The 22,118-nt window shown below is 44.0% G+C and overlaps 2 protein-coding genes across 4 annotated transcripts in view; one reads left to right on the top strand and one right to left on the bottom strand.

Annotated features, from left to right (window-relative positions):
* Positions 1-22,118, bottom strand: part of LOC106613084 (neurofibromin-like) — a 99,317-nt gene that overhangs the window by 13,807 nt on the left and 63,392 nt on the right. For all 3 annotated transcript variants that reach the window (XM_014214992.2, XM_014214993.2, XM_014214994.2), the window contains 13 exons: positions 17,171-17,603; positions 16,126-16,466; positions 15,757-15,959; positions 15,165-15,358; positions 14,409-14,549; positions 12,865-13,144; positions 12,363-12,577; positions 12,194-12,255; positions 7,862-8,003; positions 7,187-7,288; positions 6,763-6,903; positions 6,521-6,647; positions 5,903-6,034 (listed from right to left, as the gene is read on the bottom strand). In XM_014214992.2, the coding sequence (XP_014070467.1) occupies positions 5,903-6,034; positions 6,521-6,647; positions 6,763-6,903; positions 7,187-7,288; positions 7,862-8,003; positions 12,194-12,255; positions 12,363-12,577; positions 12,865-13,144; positions 14,409-14,549; positions 15,165-15,358; positions 15,757-15,959; positions 16,126-16,466; positions 17,171-17,603 (2,513 nt within the window). The remainder of the gene's footprint in view (positions 1-5,902; positions 6,035-6,520; positions 6,648-6,762; positions 6,904-7,186; positions 7,289-7,861; positions 8,004-12,193; positions 12,256-12,362; positions 12,578-12,864; positions 13,145-14,408; positions 14,550-15,164; positions 15,359-15,756; positions 15,960-16,125; positions 16,467-17,170; positions 17,604-22,118) is intronic.
* Positions 13,656-21,108, top strand: LOC106613087 (uncharacterized). The gene is made up of 3 exons (XM_014214997.2): positions 13,656-13,900; positions 18,082-18,289; positions 19,226-21,108. The coding sequence occupies exon 3, from the start codon at positions 19,249-19,251 to the stop codon at positions 19,894-19,896; it is 648 nt and encodes a 215-aa protein (XP_014070472.1). The 5' UTR covers positions 13,656-13,900; positions 18,082-18,289; positions 19,226-19,248; the 3' UTR covers positions 19,897-21,108.

Here is a 22,118-nt window from a genome sequence, read left to right as displayed (position 1 = left end):
CCCATTCTCATCAACGGGGCTGTAGTGGATCATGTTGAGAGCTTTACCAACGAACTGTCATGGTCCAAGCACACCAAGACAGTCGTGAATAGGGCACGACAAAGCCTATTCCCCCTCAGGAGACTGAAAAGATTTGGAATGGATCCTAAGATCCTCAAAATGTTATACAGCTGCACCATAGAGAGCATCCTGACTGGTTGCATCCCCACCTGGTATGGCAACTGCTCGGCCTCCAAACGCAAGGCACTACAGAGGGTAGTGCGTACGTCCCAGTACATCACTGGGGTCAAGCTTCCTGCCATCCAAGACCTCTACCAGGCGGTGTCAGAAGAAGGCCCTAAAAATGTCTAAAGACTCCAGCCACCCTAGTGATAGGCGGTACCAGAGATTCATGTCTAGGTCCAAAAGGAGCATCTAATCAAATGGCTACCCGGACTATTTGCATTGATTCCCCCCCATGGCGCCGATAGATGGGGCTATAAGCACAGCTGCTCTTAGGTAACTTTGCAGCATTAAAAATGTAAAAAAATAACATCTTCTGTTATTTCTTACATTGTTAGCTCAGACATTTTTTTGTGTTATTACATAAAGCCGGGAAGAACTTTTGGATATCAGAGCAGCTGTAACTCACCAGCATTACGACTAGGAATACGACTTTCTTGAATCAGATCCTTTGTTCGTAACCCCCAGGGCAATTGAACTGATCAGAGGCTGATCCAAAACACCACAGCTGGAGAAGAGGTACTCGGAGTGGACTTCTAGTCCGACTCAGGAGGTGCACACACCACCCACCGCTTCCGAGTATATTACTCGCTAATGTTCAATATCTGGATAATAAAGTCAACGAGCTCAGGGCGAGGATTTCCTTCCAGAGAGACATCAGGGATTGTAACATACTCTGTTTAACGGAAACATGGCTCTCTTGGGATATACTGTCTTGAGTCCGTACAGCCAGTTGGGTTCTCAGTTCATTGCGCAGACAGGAATAAATATCTCTCCGGGAAGAAGGGCGGGGGTGTATGTTTCATGATTATTAACTACTCATGGTGTGATTGTGATAACACCCAGGACCTCAAGTCCTTTTGTTCACCTGACCTAGAATACCTCACAATCAAATGCTAACCGTATTACCTCCCAAGAGAATTCTCTTTGGTTATATACACAGCCGTGTTTTTTCCCCCATCAAGCCGATACCACGACGGCCCTCAAAGAACTTCACTGGACTGCATGCAAACTGGAAACCACATGTCCTGAGACCGCATTTATTGTAGCTAGGGATTTTAACAAAGCTAACTTGAGGAAAACGCTACCAAAGTTCTATTAACACATTGACTGTAGTACTCGCGCTGCTAAAACACTCGACCACTGCTACTCCAACTTCCAGGATACCGACAAGGCCGTCACTCGCCCTCCCTTCGGGCAAATCTGATCACGACTCCATTTTGCTGCTCCCTTCCTATATGCAGAAACTCAAAACAGGGAGAACCCGTACTAAGGACTATTCAACGCTGGTCTGACAAATCGGAATCCACGCTTCAAGATCGGTTTGACCATGCGGACTGGGATATGTTCTGGGTAGCCTCCGAGAATAACATCAACGAATACGCAGATGGTGTGGAAGCGTATAGGAGATGTTGTACCCACTGTGACTATTAAAACCTACCCTAACTAGAAACCGTGGATCGATGGCAGCATTCACACAAAACAGAAAGAGCAAACCGCCGCATTTAACCATAGCAGGGTGACTGGGAATATAGCCGAATACAAACATTGTAGTTATTCCCTCCGTAAGGTAATCAAACAGGCAAAACGTCAGTAGAGAGACAAAGTGGAGTCGCAATTCAACTGCTCAGACACGAGATGTATGTGGCAGGTTCTACAGACAATCACGGACAACAAAGAGAAAACCAGCCACGTCGCGGACACAGACGTCTTGCTTCCGGACAAGCTAAATACCTTCTTCGCCTGCTTTGAGGATAACGTAGTGCCACCGACGCGGCTCGCTACCAAGGACTGTGGGCTCTCCTCCTCCGTGGCAGACGTCAGTAAGACATTTAAGCGTGTTAACCCTCGCAAGGATGCCGGCTCAGACAGCATTCCGAGCCCCGTCCTCAGAGCATGCGCAGACCAGCAGGCTGGTGTGTTTACGGACATATTCAATCACTCCCATTCCCCGTGTGCTGTCCCCACATGCTTCAAGATGGCCACCATTGTTCGTGTACCCAAGAAAGCTAATGTAACTGAACTAAATGACTATCGCGCAGTAGCACTCACTTCTGTCATAGTGCTTTGAGAGACTAGTCAAGGATCATATCACCTCCACCCTACTGACACCCTAGACCCACTTCAAAAGCTCCACAGACCATGCAATCGGCGTCGCACTGCCCTATCCCATCTGGACAAGAGGAATACCTATGTTAGAATGCTGTTCATTGACTATAGCTCAGCATTCAACACCACAGCACCCTCCAAGTTCATCATTAAGCTTGAGGACCTGGGTCTGAACCCCACCCTGTGCAACTCGGTCCTGGACTTCCTGACAGGTGGTGAAGGTAGGAAACAGTACCTCCACTTTGCTTTTTCTAAACATGGGGCCCTCACAAGGGTGCGTGCTCAGCCCCCTCCTGTACCCCCTGTTCACCCATGACCGCGTGGCCAAGCACACCTCCAACTCAATCATCAAATTTGCAGGTGACAACAGTAGTAGGCCTGATTACCAACAATGACGAGACAGTCTACAGGGAGGTGGTGTGGGCCCTTGGAGTGTGGTGCCAGGAAAATAACCTCTCACTCAAAGTCAACAAAACAAAATAGATGTTCGTGGACTTCAGGAAACAGCACCCCCATATCCACATCAACAGGACAGCAGTGGAGGTGGAAAGCTTCAAGTTACTCGGTGTACACATCACTGACAAACTGAAATGGTCCACCCACACAGACAGTGTGGTGAAGGCGGCGCAACAGCGCCTCTTCAATCTCAGGAGGCTGAAGAAATATGGTTTGGCACCTAAAACCCACACAAACTTCTACAGAAGCACAATTGAAAGCATCCTGTCAGAATGCATCACTGCCTGGTACGGCAACTGCACCACCCGCAACCGCAGCGCTCTCCAGGGGGTGGTGCGGTCTGCCCAACGCAACACCGGGGACAAACTACCTGCCCTCCAGGACACACACAGCACCCGATGTCACAGGAAGGCCAAAAAGATCATCAAGGACAACAACCACCCGAGCCACTGCCTGCCTGAGGTCAGTGCAGGTGCATCAAAGCTGGGACCGAAAGACTGAAAAACAGCTTCTACCTCAAGGCCATCAGACTGTAAAATAGCTATCACTAGCACATTAGAGGGTGCTGCGCTATATACATAGACTTGAAATCACTGGCCACTTTAATAATGTTTACATATTTTGCATTACTCATCTCATACATATATACTGTATCTTAGTGTACACCGCTCTAACATTACTAATCCAAATATTAATATTTTATTTTACTTTAGATTGGTGTGTATTGTTGTGAAATTGTTCGACATTACTGCACTATTGGAGCTAGAAACACAAGCATTTCACGACACCCGCAATAACATATAATAAACACGTGTATATAACCAATAAAATTTTATGCATAGTCACTTGACCTCTACCTACATTTACAGTACCAGTCAAAAGTTTGGACACACCTACTCATTCAATGGTTTTTCTTTATTTTTACTATTTTCTACATTGTAGAATAATAGTGAAGACTTCCAAACTATGAAATGACACATATGGAATCATGTAGTAACCAAAAAAAGTGTTAAACAAATCAAAATATATTTTATATTCTTCAAAGTTGCCACCCTTTGCCTTGATGACAGCTTTGCACACTCTTGGCATTCTCTCAAACAGCTTCATGTGGAATGCTTTTCCAACAGTCTTGAAGGAGTTCCCACATATGCTGAGCACTTGTTGGCTGCTTTTCCTTCCCCCAGTCCAATTCATCCAAAACCATCTCAATTGGGTTGAGGTCGGGGGATTGTGGAGGCCAGATCATCTGATGCAACACTCCATCGCTCTCCATCTTTGTCAAATAGCCCTTACACAGCCTTGAGGTGTGTTTTGGGTCATTGTGCTGTTGAAAAACAAATTATAATCCCACTAAGCGCAAACCAGATGGGATGGTTTATCGCTGCAGAATGCTGTGGTAGCCATACTGGTTAAGTGTGCATTGAATTCTAAATAAATCAAACAGTGTCACCAGCAAAGCACCCCCAAACCATCACAAATCCTCCTCCATGCTTCACGGTAGGAACCACACATGTGGAGATAATCCGTTCACCTACTCCACGTCTCACAAAGACACGGCGGTTGGAACCAAAAATCTCAAATTTGGACTCTTAAGAACAAATGACAGATTTCCACCGGTCGAATGTCCATTTCTCGTGTTTCTTGACACAAGCAAGTCTCTTCTTATTATTCGTCTCCTTTACTAATGGTTTCTTTGCAGCAATTCGGCCATGAAGGCCTGATTCACGCAGTCTCCTCCGAACAGTTGATGTTGAGATGTGTCTGTTACTTGAACTCTGAAGCATTTATTTGGGCTGCAATTTCTGAGGCTGGTAATTCTAATGAACTTATCCTCTGCAGCAAAGGTAACTCTGGGTCTTCCTTTCCTGTGCCGGTCCTCATGAGATTCAGTTTCATCATAGCGCTTGATGGTTTTTGCGACTGCACTTGAAGAAACTTTCCAAGTTATTGAAATGTTCTGTATTGACTGACCTTCATGTCTTAAAGTAATGATGGACTTATTTCGCTTTGCTTATTTGAGCTGTTCTTGCCATAATATGGACTTGGTCTTTTACCAAATAGGGCTATCTTCTGTATACCCCTCCAACCTTGACACAACACAACTGATTGGCTCAAACGCATTAAGGAAAGAAAATCCACAAATGAAGTTATTACAAGGCACACCTGTTAATTGAAATGCATTCCAGGTGACTACCTCATGAAGCTGGTTAAGAGAATGCCAAGAGTGTGCAAAGCAGTCATCAAGGCAAAGGTTGGCTACTTTCAAGAATCTCAAAACGTAAAATATATTTTGATTTGTTTAACACTTTTTTGGTTACTACATGATTCCATATATGTTATTTCATAGTTTTGATGTCTTCACTATTATTCTACAATGTGGAAAACAGTAAAAATAAACACTTGAATGAGTAGTTATGTCCAAACTTTTGACTGGTACTGTACATATTACCTCAATTACCTTGACGAACATGTGCCCCCACACATTGACTCAGTACCCTCGTTACTGTCATCTATTTTTATTTACTTCAGTTTATTTAGTCAATACTTTCTTAACACTTCTTTTTTCTTAAAACTGCACTGTTGGTTGAGGGCTTTTAAGTAAGCATTTCACTGTAATATCTACACCTGAAGTGCTCAACGCATGTGACAAAATTTGATTTTGATTCGATTATTTATTTATTTTTTTACTCGTATTTATTCAGGGATGCCCTATTGACACCAGGGTCTCATTCACAATGGTGCCCTGAGCACAAACATTTTAAAATGAACATTCCAAATAAAATAAGAATAAAAATAAACTACAGGGTACAATTAAAATAGTACACTTTCAACAAATAAATCATTACGTCAATGGGAACAACTGCAATCCTCAATTAATGAATTTAACACCAGTCTTAAAATGCCTCAGCGGCATCAGGGAATCAATTCCAACAATGGGGGACACTACATGACAGACCATCATATCTGTTTTACAAATCATGTTTCTAAAGCAACACACTGCTTGCTATCCAAAAAGCACATTGCAGGTCCAGTGAGTTGACAAAAAATGGTCTGGTGAGTCAACACAAAGTGTTGGTGAGTAGAGTCAGTGTGTAGGACTGTGACTGGAACTGACCTGCCAGGTAGGCCACGCTTTGGCTGTTGACCTCAAACTTGTCACAGTTGAGGTGTTTACCGACCAGGGCCAGCAGCGTGTGGAGGATACGCACCGTACGAGCCACCGTGGTGGGCGACGGGTGTCTGTAGCCTTCACATTGACACGCACAGAAGGGAAACAGTGGCACATTAGTCATAGCCATATACCACTCCACTGCTAGCTTGGTAGATTGTAACATGGCCATATTAATTCAACACAGTTAGCATTAAAACACATCAAGGCCTACAGAGTACACAACATTAAATGCAGCTAATGATAAGTACAGACTACAGAGACAAGTGAAAACACCAACAACTGCTGCCAAGCTCTTTGTCACTGCAGGACAAGTCAATATTGCTAGTTTGGGTCTCTGAGTGGGGAAGACAGATTTTCATCAGTGGCTCGGCAAGTCAGGCCAACGTCTTTCGTCTATCCTTTATCTAGGTAGATTAGATCCAAACAAATTCAATCATTTCAAACATTTTACTTAAGAAATATTGACAGAGAAGCCGTGGTTTATATGATACACAGTACAGTCACAGGAAGGGGGGTTGCTAGGGCCAAGATGAAGTCAGGTCCCTGTGACCTCTCCTTTACCTTTGAGCAGGTGTCCCACCAGTGCGAAGTTGAAGTTGGAGCTGAAGTTGAGGCCCACAAAGTGGTCCATCTGTTTACAATGCCACTCCAGAGGATGCCTGATCTCCATAAACACCTCCTCTGGACTCTTGATGGGAGGGAGGGGGGGTGTGTGTGTAGAAACACATTCAGCATGTACATAGTGTCAATATATGAATGTTTCATTTTTGTCATTGAACTGAGAGTGAGTGTCTGCCTGTTACCTTGTCGTTGAATACTCTCAGGCTGTCCAGAGTGTGCAGGTTCTGCTCTAGCAGGGCCGTCCCAGCAGAGTACAGGTTGACTTCATCCAGCTGCAGCACAGCCACAGCCACCCAGAACACTGCCTTGTGCATGGGGGAGTCCTGGAGGAGCATAGAGTATAACCCATGAGGTTACATACATTATGTAAGGGAACAGCACCAAGCACATTAAGATAACAAAGAACAAATCTAGCCTTTCTCCGATTCCAAATTGTTATTAAAAATCACGAACCAACAACTTACAGCTGGGTTCTTTATTGAATAGTAGAACACAAGCATTTTGTTGCACTTGCAATAACATCTGCAAATCTGTGTACGTGACCAAAAAACTTTAATTTGACAAGCAGTGGACCACAGACAATCACTGTGTTTGCGGTTTGTGTACCTTGTTGAGAAGGGGCTGCAGCTTCGTCAGAGCGATGACTGTGGCCTCAATCAGCACCTGGCTGTTGTAGTTATCAGGTCCTTTTAAGCAGCTCTCCAGCCCCTGTGGAGGAAGAGGACAGGAGTGGATGAGTGAAAGAGAGAGGGGGTGGGGTGAGAGAGATGAGATGAAAGAAAGAACAAACATGAAAAAGAGGAAATAAAACGAGAGGGAGAGATATAGAGAGTAGGTGGGTAGAGAAGAAGAGGGAGAGAGTTTATCATAGTATCCATAATGTTAGCTAGAGGATTAGAAACCATTGGATTAGTGGGTTGGTGCACTCATAAACACTTAGCTCTCTGCATATTGCAGATAGAGCCCACACATATTGCAGATAGCGCCCACAGGCAGCCTAGCCTGTACAGACTGAGCCAGACAAAAATTGTCAGACTGAACTAAGGAAAGGTAAAATACACTCACCACCACCCCTCAATGTTTGTGTGTGTGTGTTTTAATTCTGGAAGATGGAGTTGCTCATTAAAACTCAGCGCTCCAACAGCCTGTGTGTGTGTGTGTGTGTGTGTGTGTGTGTGTGTGTGTGTGCATGCATGCGTGTTAATTCTGGAAGACGGAGTTGCTCATTAAAACTCAGCTCTCCAACAGCGTGTGTGTGCCTGTGTGTGTGTGTGGACCCACCCGGTCTATGCTGAGCAGGGGGCTGGCCTTGCTGAGGATCCTGATGATCTGTTTTATCTGGCCGTGGGTCACCCTCTTACTGATGCAGCCAAACACCACCAGGGCTCTGGGCTGCAGGGACGGGTTGTACTGGAACGCAAACCTGGTGGACGACATAGGTGGCATTTGAGAAGTGCACAATAGAGTGAGTATACAGTGCATTCAGAAAGTATTCAGACCCCTTGACTTTGTCCACATTGTAACGTTAGAACCTTGTTAAAAAATGTATTAAAAAAAAAAATCCTCAATCTACACACGATACTCCATAATGACAAAACAAAAACATGTATTAAAAATAAAAAACAGAAATACATTATTTATTTAAGTATTCAGACCCTTTGCTATTGAGACACGAAATTGAGCTCAGGTGCATCCTGTTTCCATTGATCATCTTTGAGATGTTTCTACGACTTGGAGTCCACCTGTGGTATATTCAATTGATTGGACATGATTTGAAAAAGGCACACACACTGTCTATATAAGGTCCCACAGTTGACAGTGCATGTCAGAGCAAAAACCAAGCCATGAGGTCGAAGGAATTGTCCGTAGAGCTCCAAGACAGCACTGTGTTCGAGGCACAGATCTGGGGGAAGGAAACCAAAACATGTCTGCAGCATTGAAGGTCCAAGAACACAGTGGTCTCTATCATTCTTAAATGAAAGAAGTTTGGAACCACCAAGACTCTACGTAGAGCTGGCAGCCAGGCCAAACTGAGCAATCGGCGTAGAAGGGCCTTGGTCAGGGAGGTGACCAAGAAACCAATGGTCACTGACAAAGCTCCAGAGTTCCTCTGTGGAGATTGGAGAACCTTCAAGGAGGACAACCATCTGTGCAGAACTCCCTCAATCAGGCCTTTATGGTAGTGGCCAGACGGTAGCCACTACTCAATAAAAGGCACATGACAGTACGCTTGGAGTTTGCCAAAAGGCCCCGAAAGGACTCTCAGACTAGGGTTGCAAAGGGCTTAAAACTTTCAGGTAAATTTCCAGAATTGTTCTGGAAATTTTCCAAGGGAAGTTAAGCCTGGGAATTTTGCTTAAATTCATTAAAAAAAGTTACCTGAAAAACAGTGAACCTTTTTTGTGGGATACACATAAGGCAATTCTAGGTCTTGTGGCATATTTTGATTAAACTATCACCAATTCAATGTAATTGCAACACTCTGCATGTGCAGTGCATTCTTCCATCACATGTACAGCTGATTCTCAAAATCTTGCACAATAATGAGATGCTATTGAGCCCACACTACTACACTGTCTGAGCCAAGGACTACATGCTTTCTGTTAAGTTTTGATTACAATACTGGGTGGGGTGAATATATATATTTTATATTACATATATATTTTATACAACATTTCTGCTAGTTAGTTTTTGCTACCATGTTGGTTTTAGCTTGCTTGAGCCTGCTAACTGAGTGTTAATTCACCTGTTTCCATACATGTTTCAATTTAAAACATTTATCTTACAAAGGAGTTGTTTAATCTAACTGCTTAACTATTTATCTGTACATGGAATTGTATTTGGTTTTTTCACATTTTTACAAGAAAATGCCACGGGCACTGTGATGTGTGGAGACATTTCACTGCAGCTAATGTAGAAGGAAAAGCTGTGTACATTTGCAAATACTGTGCCAAATCATATGTGAAGAATGTAACAAAGAAGCAGAATCATCTGGCCAAGTGCATAAAGTTCCCTCAGCGCTCACAACAAGCAACCTCTGACAAAAGTCCCTCTACTTCTATTTGAGGTGAAAATTATGAAACCTTATCAATAGCAAAAAATTTTTTTTGACTCAACGGAGGAACATAGTCAGAAATGCTGATGAATGTCTTGCTTGAGCTGTGTATGCAACTGGTTCACCTCTGATGCTCACAGGCAATGTGTATTGGAAGAGAAAGTATATGATGATATAATTAACTATATCATCTCCACCCCTCAACCAGTATTCTACAAGAGCACAGACACAAGGGACAACAGACACACCGGTCTCCACATTGCAGATGAGCTGAAGGCAGTCATCAATGACCTTGGACCACAGAAGGTTTTTGCACTGGTGACAGACAATGCTGCGAACATGAAGGCTGCTTGGTCTAAGGTTTAGGAGTCCTACCCTCACATCACACCCATTGGCTGTGCTGCTCATGCATTGAATCTGCTCCTCAAGGACATCATGGCACTGAAAACAATGGATACACTCTACAAGAGAACCAAGGAAATGGTTAGGTATGTGAAGGGTCATCAAGTTATAGCAGCAATCTACCTCACCAAGCAAAGTGAGAAGAATAAGAGCACCACATTGAAGCTGCCCAGCACCACCCGTTGAGTTGGTGTTGTCATCATGTGTGACAGTCTCCTGGAGGGGAAGGAGTCTCTCCAAGAAATGGCCATATCACAGTCTGCCGAGAGAGTGGTAAGCAGCCTGAAACCTATAGCAGTAGCCATTGCACGGATTGAGGGAGACAAAGCCATCCTGTCATATGTTCAGACTCTGCTTGCAGATGTGAGAGAATAAATCCATACTGCCCTGCCCACTTCATTGTTGCTCCAAGCAGAGGAAACTGCCGTTCTGAAATACTTCAAAAAGTCTAGACTTCTGCCTGAAGCCCATACACGCCGGAGCGTACATGTTGGACCCCAAGTATGCTGGCAAGAGCATCCTGTCTGGTGCAGTCTGGCGAGGTCCACTTCCAAACAAGGGCTTTGGGATGGAGATGCAATATGGCAGTCGTGCAAACATATCTCATCAGCCACCAGCTGGAAGGGACTTTGTGGATCTGAGCCTCTTTCCCCTGTTGCCTCCATCATCCTCCAAATCCCACCAACATCAGCCGCCTCAGACCGCAACTGGTCCTTGTTTGGGAACACACACACCAAAGCAAGCAACAGGCTGACCAATACAAGGGTTGACAAATTGGTGGCCATCCGGGCAAATTTAAGGCTTTTGAGCCTGACAACAAGCCATCCTCAACAAGGTTCGAAAGTGACAGTGAAGATGAGGCCTCAGAGTTTGATGTTCAAGAGGTGGACATTGAGGAGGTCCAGGGAGAAGACATGGAAGCCGGAGAGGAAGACAACCAAAGCTTTCGTTTCTAGACTATCATTTTACAGATATATGTTGAAAACCTTTTTGGGAGATGTGATGGATTATTGGTGATCATTCAATATTCCCTTTATTTTGTTGTTCAGTGAAATCATCCCATGTGAAGAGTCAACTCATTTATTTAAAGTTCTATTCGTAACTTAATCATTTTTTAAAATTTCTATTGGAAGGATTTTATCATTAGCAATTATGTTTGTCTCCATATGATATGGTAAATATATCCAATGCAAAAAACAATTAGTATTAATTTGTATATATTTCCGTTAATTCCCATATATTCCCACAGAAAGTTTCCACCTCTGAATATTCCCCAAAATACGCAACCCTATCTCAGACCATGACAAACAAGATTATCTGGTCTGACAAACAAGATTATCTGGTCTGAGAAACCAAGATTGAACTCTTTGGCCTGAATGCCAAGCTTCATATCTGGAGGAGACCAGGCACTGCTCATCACCTGGCCAATACCATCCCTACGGTGAAGCATGGTGGCGGCAGCATCATGCTGTGGGGATGTTTTTCAGCACCAGGGAGACTAGCCAGGATTGAGGGAAAGATGAACGGAGCAAAGTACAGTGAGATCATTGATGAAAACCTGCTCCAAAGCACTCAGGACCTCAGACTGGGGCGAAGGTTCACCTTCCAACAGGACAAAGGCCCTAAGCACACAGCCAAGACAACGCAAGAGTGGCTTTGGGACAAGTCTCTGAATGTTCTTGAGTGGCCCAGCCAGAGCCCTGACTTGAACTGGATCGAACAACTCTGGAAAGACCTGAAAATAGCTGTGCAGCAACACTCCCCATCAAACCTGACAGAGCTTGAGAGGATCTGCAGAGAAGAACGGGAAAAATACCCAAATAAAGGTGTGCCAAGCTTGTAGCGTCATACCCAAGAAGACAAGGCTGTAATTGCTGCCAAAGGTTCTTCAACAAAGTACTGAGTAAAGGGTCTGAATACTTATGTAAATTAGATATTTCAGTTATGTTTTTTATAAATTTGCACACACTTCTAAAAACCCGTTTTTGCTTTGTCATTTTGGGGTATTAAATAAATATTTTTTTTTTTTTTAGAATAAGGCTGTAACGTATCAAATTGTAGAAAAAGTAAAGCGGTCTGAATACCTTCCGAATGCACTGAGAGACATTCATTGATAGTGGTCAAAGTGAATCTGTCTCAAAAGAAATCAGACATACTTCTGAGCCAGCTCGGTCCACTGGTCCAGCCATTTGCACGCTGGGATGTCCCTCATGCACGCCTACAAGAGAGGACATATTCAGTCAGATATTGGTATTTTGCTTGTATTCTGGACGGTATATAGTATAATGTATAATATCAAGTAATGTGTGTGTGTGTCTCCCTCACCTCCATGATCTCCAGCAGGGCCTCAGTGACGGTCTCCAGGGAGGAGAGGGCGAAGGTCTCCCTCTCGTAGGAGCTGGGGGAGAAGGAGCGGTCACGGTAGCTGGAGCGGAAGGCGATGACCGCAGCAGACTTGACCTTACTGATGCCAAACAGCAGATAGAACTTAGGCAGGGAGAACTCTGTCAGGCTCAGCCTCAGGACCTGCTTGGTCTCCTCTGGAAGAGATCATGACAAGAGGAGAAGATGACTTGTTGCTCTTCTGAAATAGAAACCCTGAACACATATCTATAGCAAACTGTTTTAAACAAACATAGATAAGACATTTACCTCTATTGAAGCAGTTTCATGGTTCACTGCATGCAGTGCTTACATTGGGTCTTTCAATTATCTTACTTGCAAGGGAGCCCAGTGGCATCCATACACATTAATGACCAGGGAAGGGTATGCTGTTTAACTACAGATGGTATATAGCCTGCAGTGAAGATAAGGTGTGCTTCCTCACCTCTGAAGTTGAGCTGGGAGCAGGTGCAGAGAGAGTGGATTATGTTGATGACCAGGCCGTGTGTGGAGGCGCGGAGGGACAGGGGGCCGGTGGCCACCAGCAGAGTGACCACGTGGAACAGGTAGGGTAGGTGAGCTGCTACGTCCAGAGAGTTGTTGAAGGACAACATCAGCATGTAACGGGCCAGGATGGCGATGTCATCCCACATCAGGTGCTGCTCCAGGGTGGGCGTGGGAGACAGGCACGTCTTGTCGATGATCTTACACATTCGGCCAATCACCTGGTCAGAGGGTGTGTGGAGATAGCCAGTCATTATGAGGCATTAGAAGGTCGAGTCAGTGATATGATATCATATACTCTGTGCTGGACTATTTGTTTTACTTCCTGATGACGTTAATATCAACAGAATTGTTTTTTTCTTATTTTATTTTAAATGCGAGCGGTATCCCTAAAAAAAACCTCAGATGTATTTTGGGATGTTGGCGAAATAGGAGGCAGAGAGAAGATGGCAGTGATTATATCTGTAAATAAAACACCATTGGCACAAGCCCCGGGTGACAAATAGGCCATGGGAACCAGACAAAGTCCCCCTTGTCCCCAATAGCTGGCCTGTCATGACATCAGTAGTGGCTGGGCTGGAACATGCCAACCAAACAATGCCCACCCTCTGGTGGATGACGTGTACATTAAGACCACTATATCACAACACACAAACCCTGCAAATCATTCATCAAATGTCAAGCTTAAAGTCATTGATTAGTCACTTAAATAGATGTAAATGACTAAGATGGGCGTTGCGACACCTCAACTAAAAGAGCACTGTGTTTGCTGTTCCTTAGCAAAACATCTTCACAATGACGACCATTCACTGCCATGCTTTACAGTGTCTGCCTGGCTTACTATTGTCAGCCTGGGCTGTGAGGGTGTGTGTTTCTATTTCAGTAAGAGGGACAATTGGGATAAACAGCTCACAGATGGGGTTGATGAGTCGGTCAGATTGGATGATGTGGAAAGAAACTGTTACTAAAGCAAATTGGTAAGTATTAATCAATTTAAATGCAAATGTTCTTTGTTTGGAAGACATTTTAGATTAAAAACAGCATTTAATATATGTTGTCTAGGACAATGTTTTGATGAGTTTATCTTTGTATCATACTAAAACTGTATGCATCTTAATATTGATAATACAGAAATATTTATTTGCTTAATCCCAAATTATGATTTAGAAAATCCCAACTGGGAATGTAAACAGCCACGATTAGATGTTCTAAAGTATACTTTGAGTTAGTGACATTGTGGAGTTTGAGAGGAAAACGGTCTTCGACCAGAGGATTCACTAAGACAAGGACAGTGACGTCATCCATGTTGGGACACTGGGTTTGACATGGAGGAGTGTCTGTTAGCATAAAACAGTGACAGTGTTCCCAGTGCATCTAGACAGACAGTTAACTGTTAGCATTTTTGCCATTGAAAACAGTTGGCCCAGATAGCATGTGTTAGCATGTGTTAGCCTGCGTAAACTAGCTCAAAGTGTAGATGCCCACCTTGCTGGAGACCAGTTTGACGTTCCCTGAGGCCAGAGCCACGGCCGTGTCAGCCATGACCTCAGCCTTGATGGAGCCCAGGCCTCCTGTAGCGCTGGTCTTGATGAAGCTGTCCAACACCACGTCCAGCAGGTCCGTTATCTGAGGGCAGAGGTCACAGGTCAGGCAACCAGGTCACATTCAACCTGAGTTGCATTCAGTTGGGCTGTGTAGAATTGACAGGTCATATCTCAGAAACACAGAACTGCCCTTCTCCCCAAAAAGTGCACTTGTTCACCACCCAGAATGGATTGGGTATGAAAAATTACAGAGGAGTTTAGAATGTGTTGTTTATTATCTATGGAGATATATTCAGATGTCTATACTGCGGTCATTTGAGACAAGCCATTAAACTTTTACAACGTAGATAGCTAATGCTATTTAGGAAGAACACTTCAAACCCCTAAGTACTGTCATTTCGATACCGTCAATTAAAAAAAACGAAATAAAAAAGTTTTTTTTTTGAAAAACAGGCTATGATTCGGCATGTTGGATTCATAAAGCATTCCTTGTGCCTATAAAAATGCAATATGTCCCTATCTTCTGCATGACTGCCTCCCATCTCTGTAAACCCAACATGGGCAGTTTTTATTGGGCTTAGAGACATTTAACAGTACATTAAGTAAACATGTGCCCTCTAATATAGTGTTTGACTAAAATGTAAATCTGAGGTCAAACAACAAGGATGTATGAATGTGTGTGTGTGTGGTTACTCACCTGGCCGAGGCTGCCCCAGATCTTTGCCTGTATAGAGGGGTACATCTGCTTCTCATTGATAGTCATGGTGATGAGCTTATCCAAGATGGCGCTGACGCGCTGACGTTTGGCGTCGTCATTGTGCTTACAGAACCTCACCAGGTTGAGCAGCCAGGGGGTCATGTATTCTAGACACAGGTGCTTCAGCTCTATACCTAAACACAGACACAGAATCAAAGGGCCAATAACACGAGCTCCTCTGTTGTTGCTGCAGTGTGGAGGAGCAGAGATTGGCATGTGGATGAATGACAAGACATCCGCACTGAGAGCTGAGGGCTCTGAAGCCATGGCTCAATGCACACTGATGGATATGGCAATCAAACAGTCCTCCCAAAACTAATGGAAACTGGTCAAGTTGATGTGGATCGTTGGGCCGGTCTGTGTGTATGAGTGCGTGTCTGCGTTTGTGTGTTGAGAGAAAGTTAGTGTGTCGGTGTGAGTCTGTAAATAAAAAGAGCGGGCAAGTAGGTGTGAGGTAGAAAAGACAGAGTGGTCATCTTTTGGAATGAATTTCAGTCAATGCATTTATGCGCGTTCTGTGTTCTAGACTCACTAGACTTGCTGAAGCCGGAGATGCACTCCTCCAGGAACTCCAGGGTGAGGTGTGGTTCGTTGGCGGCCAGCGTCTTGCTGATGGAGACTATGAAGAGGGTGTTGTTAGCAGGGATACACAGGCCTGAGGTCTCCAGCAGCTGGCCCTCGATCTTCAGGTTGAAGGTGCAGGTTAAGGCACACAGCAGGTTGTAGGCTGCAGACCTGTGGAGGGGACACAGTTAGCTATTATATTCCATTCAGGAAGTTGGATGAAGAAGTTGCAGTAAATTAATTGTTTCATTTAGCTACTGCTCATATTTCAGAGAACATGCTACACCAAGACCTGCCCTGATTGACCCCTAGAAGCTAGCTATGTTGAATGTCTGACCTGAGGCTGGGGTCTGAGCTGCCCAGATTGAGCAGGGCGAGGTTCAGCAAGGTGCCCGGCACATCTTTGGGCCTGATCTTGGTGTGCTGGGGGATTGAGTCTGGCTGCGACAGCTCCCAGCGCGTCCTGATGTGGATGATGGACTGGACAATGGCGTCACACTCCTGATGCATGAAGGTGAGGGGCGTGCCCTGGTTGGCCATGGTCAGGGTGAACTGGCTCTCGTCCACCAGGCAGATCTCCTCGACCTCAGAGGCATAGTACACATCGTTGAGGAACACGGACTGGCCCAGGACACGGGTACGCTCTGCTGACGTCACCTGGACGGCCGTGGAGCCCACCTGGGATAATAGGGAGGGTTGTTGTTGAGAGACAAGTGTGTACATGACAACAATGACAACACAGACCAGCTGTCATGCTGCTAACACAAAGCAGGACTCAATAACCAATCAATTCAATCTTCCACTTTCCCTTTTGGCAACAAACGAATCTATTGAAACTGATTGAGGCATAGAGAAGTCAAAAAACGTGATTTTTTTTTTATACTGCATATTTCTACACTATGAGGATGGAATAATATTGTAAAATTCTGAAAATGACATTGAAGCTGTTTGAAAAGACTGCCTGAATTTTCAGCCTGTTTTGGTCCTCTGGAGATTTGACCTCCCATGGTGACATCACTATGCTGTAAATTAGTTAATAGACCAATAATAAAGAGAGTACCAAACCTCTATGCCAATCACCGCTAATTTTCAGTTTCCCTCCCCACTCCCAGACAGTCCTATCAAAATTCTTGCTTGAGAAACTGCCCTTTGCTAAAAATATATTTTTTTTGACCATTTTAACATAAAACAATCACATTAAGGTACTTAATTGTTACCCAGAAATGATTTGATATCGCGACAAATGTACAAAGTACTTTTTTTTGTAAACAATTCTTGCTGTTCCCGCCTGCCCTCGATCTCCATACTTCCTTGTTCCCCATACCCTGTTTTTCTTGTAGCCAGTTTGAAAGTTATGGTTAACGCTAGGGTTACACACTGACCTTGATGGAGACCTTGGTGTCCTTGTGGGCCACTTTGAGGGCATTGTGGAACACCTTGAGGTCCTCCTCCAGGGCTAGCGTGGCTGCGGGGAGCTTCTGCTGCTCTGCCTCTACGTGCTCCACCAAGCGCACCGGCGAGTCGATGAACTGCACCCGCTTGCTGCCCTTCAGGCCTGTCAGCAGCCTCTCATGGTACTTGGTGTACTCCCTCACCCACGTGTTGCAGTTGTACACGTAGACCACCACCACGTTTTCGTAGGCAAAGCCCGGGAACACCACGAACCACTTGGACAAGAAGTCTGTCTTGAAGCGGTTGCTGGGCCCCACGTGGGTCAGGTCCACTATGATCTCGTAGGGCTTGGCGTAGTAAGGCTTCAGGGTCAGCAGCACATGGTAGATTAGAAGGTCTCCGTTGATCTGGCCTGTCTTAAACCTGCAGAAAGAGAAGGGAAGGAGAAGTTGAGGATAGGTCTGATGGAAGAGGAGTAGGTAGATAGACCTGGCTGGCTGAGAGTGCACTACCTCTAAAAAGAAATACTCTTAACGGTTAAATAAATTCCAAAATACTGGTATTTTCTGGTCTCTTTGGTTTAGATAGAACAGTCTCAGATAAAAATCTGAAATTCATCCCATTCTGAAAGCATTTAATTTGCGCATGAACTTGTGAATGATCTTTCTATTGTAATATTGTACACAACATATTTTTGTTACAGGGCTCTTCTGAAATAGAGACCTTGGTCTAAGCATAACTCAAAATAACAGTTAAATAAATAAAAATAATTCAGCTTCTCAGGCCTAGAAAGAGGTCATCGCTAGCAGTATTATTAGTATCATTTACTGGTAGCTGGCAGTCTCAGACTCAATTGTGGGCATATACTAATTTACATACACCCTTCTGTGTCTCTTTTCAGACGTCGTGTGCTACAGAGGTGGAGGCTCAACGAGCCCAGAAATAACCAAGTCAGAAAAAGACTGGGGGGGGGTGCATTTCAAGAGGCTTGGGTCACAGCAGGTGCCAATTCTGACTCAGACACACACACCGCCCGCTCCTTATACTGACATATTCCCAGTCTAGTTCACCTTGCCCCACACACACTCACAGGCTGTGCCCTTGCCCAGGTAAGTGATGCCCACACAATCTCCAACATACATTGTACAAAAAAAGTAATGACCAAATAATGTGTTTCTGTGGTAAGATTCAGCTTATTTTAAGTGGACATTGCAATGAAAACGACAAAACGACGATTTGGACAAATTGAACAAAGACGTCTAGATTATTCTGACATTTACTGTACATATTACGTTCCTGAAAGGTACTGCATAAATAACTTGTAGCCAGTTAGTTCTATGGTAAGGAAGTCTACTTCAGTAACACATTGACTTATTCATTCATTCATTCATTTAGTCAATTGTGATGTACTGTGACAGTGAGTGGAAGACTTATCTGGGCTAGTTAGCAAAATGTTATATAAATCACGTCTTGTCTTATCAGGTGAATGATAATGGCAGGGAGAAGTAATAAACTATCAGGACTTGGTAGATAGTTTTTCATTATTTTGACCTCATCACGTAATAATTGGAAGAGGAAGTGTAAACTCCAACATAGCCTATTTGTAGAAAAGGTAATCCAAACACATTTTCGCTAAAAGCAGCAGTTTATCTGGTTAAACAAAGGTTAGCCATGTGTTGGCAAAAATGTGGAAGTCAAGAAAGCTTACCAGCAGCACTTCCCGTGACCCATACTCGCAGGTGCTTTTCAAAGTTTATGTCAGACAGCGTAATAAGCTCCAATGAGTGTAATGAAATAAAGTTGACATCATCAGAAAGTAGATATTTTCTACTGTAAATATGTCATTCAAAATGTGTTTATTTTGTTGTTGGTAGGCATATTTCTTAATAATACATTTTAAAAAACAACACCCTGAAATAACTCTGCAGACCCCTAAGCATACGTATCTCATACAACTTTTAGAACTATATTCAAACATGAACAAAAAGTCACAATACAGAGACTGTTTGCTGGCAGGAACAATAAAAGCTATTCTCTTCCTCTAGTACCATTTCAGAGAACCTGAAACATGGAAGCCTCCAGAATCTCTCTCCATCTTCTCTTCTTCCTTCTGATTGGACAAGCTTCACATACCAGCAGTAGTCAGCCTCAGACCAATGTGGACATAGATCTACATGATCAAAACTCCATTAGCCCAGAGGAAAACAACAGCACAATACTCCCCGACCCCTCCCCGGAGCCAGACAACTCCAGCTCCCCCAAGGAGGCCACACCGGGCTGCTTCATCAAGCCCCAGATGGGCTTCATACTAGTGGCCTGCGCCGGGGGCCTGGTCCTGTGTCTGCTGGTCTCTACTGTGGTCCTGGCCTGCCAGGTGTGCCGTCTTAGGCGCCAGGCCCGTGCCCCTCGCCCCACCCGCAGTAATGTGGACTTGGTGAGTGGCATAGGCTACTGGGGCACGGAGCACACAGAGAGGGGCATAGTGGGGCCCTGCGATGCCAGCGTCATGTTTGAGGAGGTCCAGGTGGATGATGAAGAGCAGGGAGAAGAAGAGTGGAAGGAAAGGGAGGAGGAGCAGGCAAGAGAAGGGGTAAGGAGCCAAACGGGGGATTCAGGAACGGCTGGAGAAATGTCCATGCAGATGCAGTGTTCCAGCTCCAGGAATTTGTGTATGGAAGTCCCCCAGGATCTAGACAACATGCCCCTAGCAGTGTGATGAGCAATGCATGCACTCCCTATAGCCTCAGAGAGCCATGCCTGGCTAGGAGCTTAACTTCACTAAGGCACAGAGATATCAAAAGGCCAGATAACCAGTCTTATGCCTCAACAAGTCAAGACCAAGACAGTTATTTTTTCTAAGTACTGCATCTATATGTAATCGAATTAGGAGCTTTTACATATTTGCAAAGGTTCAACTGCCCAAGTTAAATACCCTTACTGCAAAGGTTCAACTGCCCAAGTTAAATACCCTTACTGCAAAGGTTCAACTGCCCAAATTAAATACCCTTACTGCAAAGGTTCAACTGCCCAAGTTAAATACCCTTACTGCAAAGGTTCAACTGCCCAAATTAAATACCCTTACTGCAAAGGTTCAACTGCCCAAGTTAAATACCCTTACTGCAAAGGTTCAACTGCCCAAGTTAAATACCCTTACTGCAAAGGTTCAACTGACCAAGTTAAATACCCTTACTGCAAAGGTTCAACTGCCCAAGTTAAATACCCTTACTGCAAAGGTTCAACTGCCCAAGTTAAATACCCTTACTGCAAAGGTTCAACTGCCCAAGTTAAATACCCTTACTGCAAAGGTTCAACTGACCAAGTTAAATACCCTTACTGCAAAGGTTCAACTGCCCAAGTTAAATACCCTTACTGCAAAGGTTCAACTGCCCAAGTTAAATACCCTTACTGCAAAGGTTCAACTGCCCAAGTTAAATACCCTTACTGCAAAGGTTCAACTGCCCAAGTTAAATACCCTTACTGCAAAGGTTCAACTGCCCAAGTTAAATACCCTTACTGCAAAGGTTCAACTGCCCAAGTTAAATACCCTTACTGCAAAGGTTCAACTGCCCAAGTTAAATACCCTTACTGCAAAGGTTCAACTGCCCAAGTTAAATACCCTTACTGCAAAGGTTCAACTGCCCAAGTTAAATACCCTTACTGCAAAGGTTCAGGACCTTTGTACGGGTGGATCATTTACATATTAGTAATTTAGTGGCGCTCTTATCCAGAGCGACTTTCACTTAGCTGACTTGGTGAAATATCTGTCCAAGTGCCCTTGAGAAAGCCCCTTTAACTTTCTCAAGGGCACATGGACAGATTATTCACCTAGTCGGCTCTGGGATTTGAAACTGTGACCTTTTGGTTACTGGGTCAACGCTCTTAAACGCTAGGCTACGTGCCGCCACATTCAATCAGTACACAATACCAACTATACATAATGGCAGTAGTAGTACTGGGAATATTTAAGTGTAAGAAAAGATTGAGTATATGTAGAAAGTATATTTTGTTGAACATAAGACATGCGTCAAATTGAGATATCTGGTTTTGGACTGGTTGTACATTCACAACTACAATATGAAATAGAATGGAAGCCCCATATCTATTGACACTGTTGGCTAAAAGATTACTACTCAGCAAAAAGGCACTCAAAAATGTTCCCCAATATATCATTTCATGTTGGCACTTCTCCCCAAGACATTTAAATGTTGTCCTGTCTAACTATCCTGTTTACTTGTCCGGTCCTGTACCTGCTGAACATTGGTCTTACATGTCTATATATCTTGTTTGATGTTTTTTTTTGTTAAATAATAAAAAACTCAAATATGCCAACATGCTTGCTCGTCAGACACGAGTTAAGTTAAAATTATTACTTTACACCAACTCAATGTGAACTTCTTTCCCTCATCTGAAGTGATTCCATATACCAAGGGTAAACGTTGAACATCTTGTTGCCATCCTTGGCTGGGCACAGAGATGGCATTGGGTCTGCAAAGCCTCCTTGCTACATTAATAAGTCTCCCCCTCAACCTTCATGTGTCAGTCGAGCACTCACAGAACTCCTAAATCTTTTGTTTCCACTCATCTCTCTACTAAGTCAAACTTCTTTTCTCCTTTCTGTAAAAATACAATGTCTGTTTAAATGCCCCAACCAAAATAAATGGCTGTTTTGTAATCATGTGTGAATGAATGGCATTCTTGTTTCAAATTGATGGAGTAAGAACACAATGGTGTTCAGACAAGAGCTTCAGAAAATGGTGGTCTGCAATTAGTGCTCGACTTTGACTGAAATAGGTTCCGGTACTCATTTTGGGTACTGTTTATATTTAGGTGCAGGAGCTCCACTATACTGTCGATCTAATATTCTATAAGAGGAACAGGAACTCCACTATACTGTCGATCTAATATTCTATAAGAGGAACAGGAACTCCACAATACTGT

This window comes from Salmo salar, chromosome ssa09 (genome assembly GCF_905237065.1).
Source record: "Salmo salar chromosome ssa09, Ssal_v3.1, whole genome shotgun sequence".
Classification (NCBI taxonomy): domain Eukaryota; kingdom Metazoa; phylum Chordata; class Actinopteri; order Salmoniformes; family Salmonidae; genus Salmo; species Salmo salar.
The sequence above is the reverse complement of the archived record's forward strand: the minus strand, read 5'-3'. Positions and strand labels throughout refer to the sequence as shown.

Excerpts from the sequence above, each read along its gene's own strand:
- LOC106613087 (XM_014214997.2), top strand. The coding sequence starts at position 19,249 with ATGGAAGCCTCCAGAATCTCTCTCCATCTTCTCTTCTTCCTTCTGATT.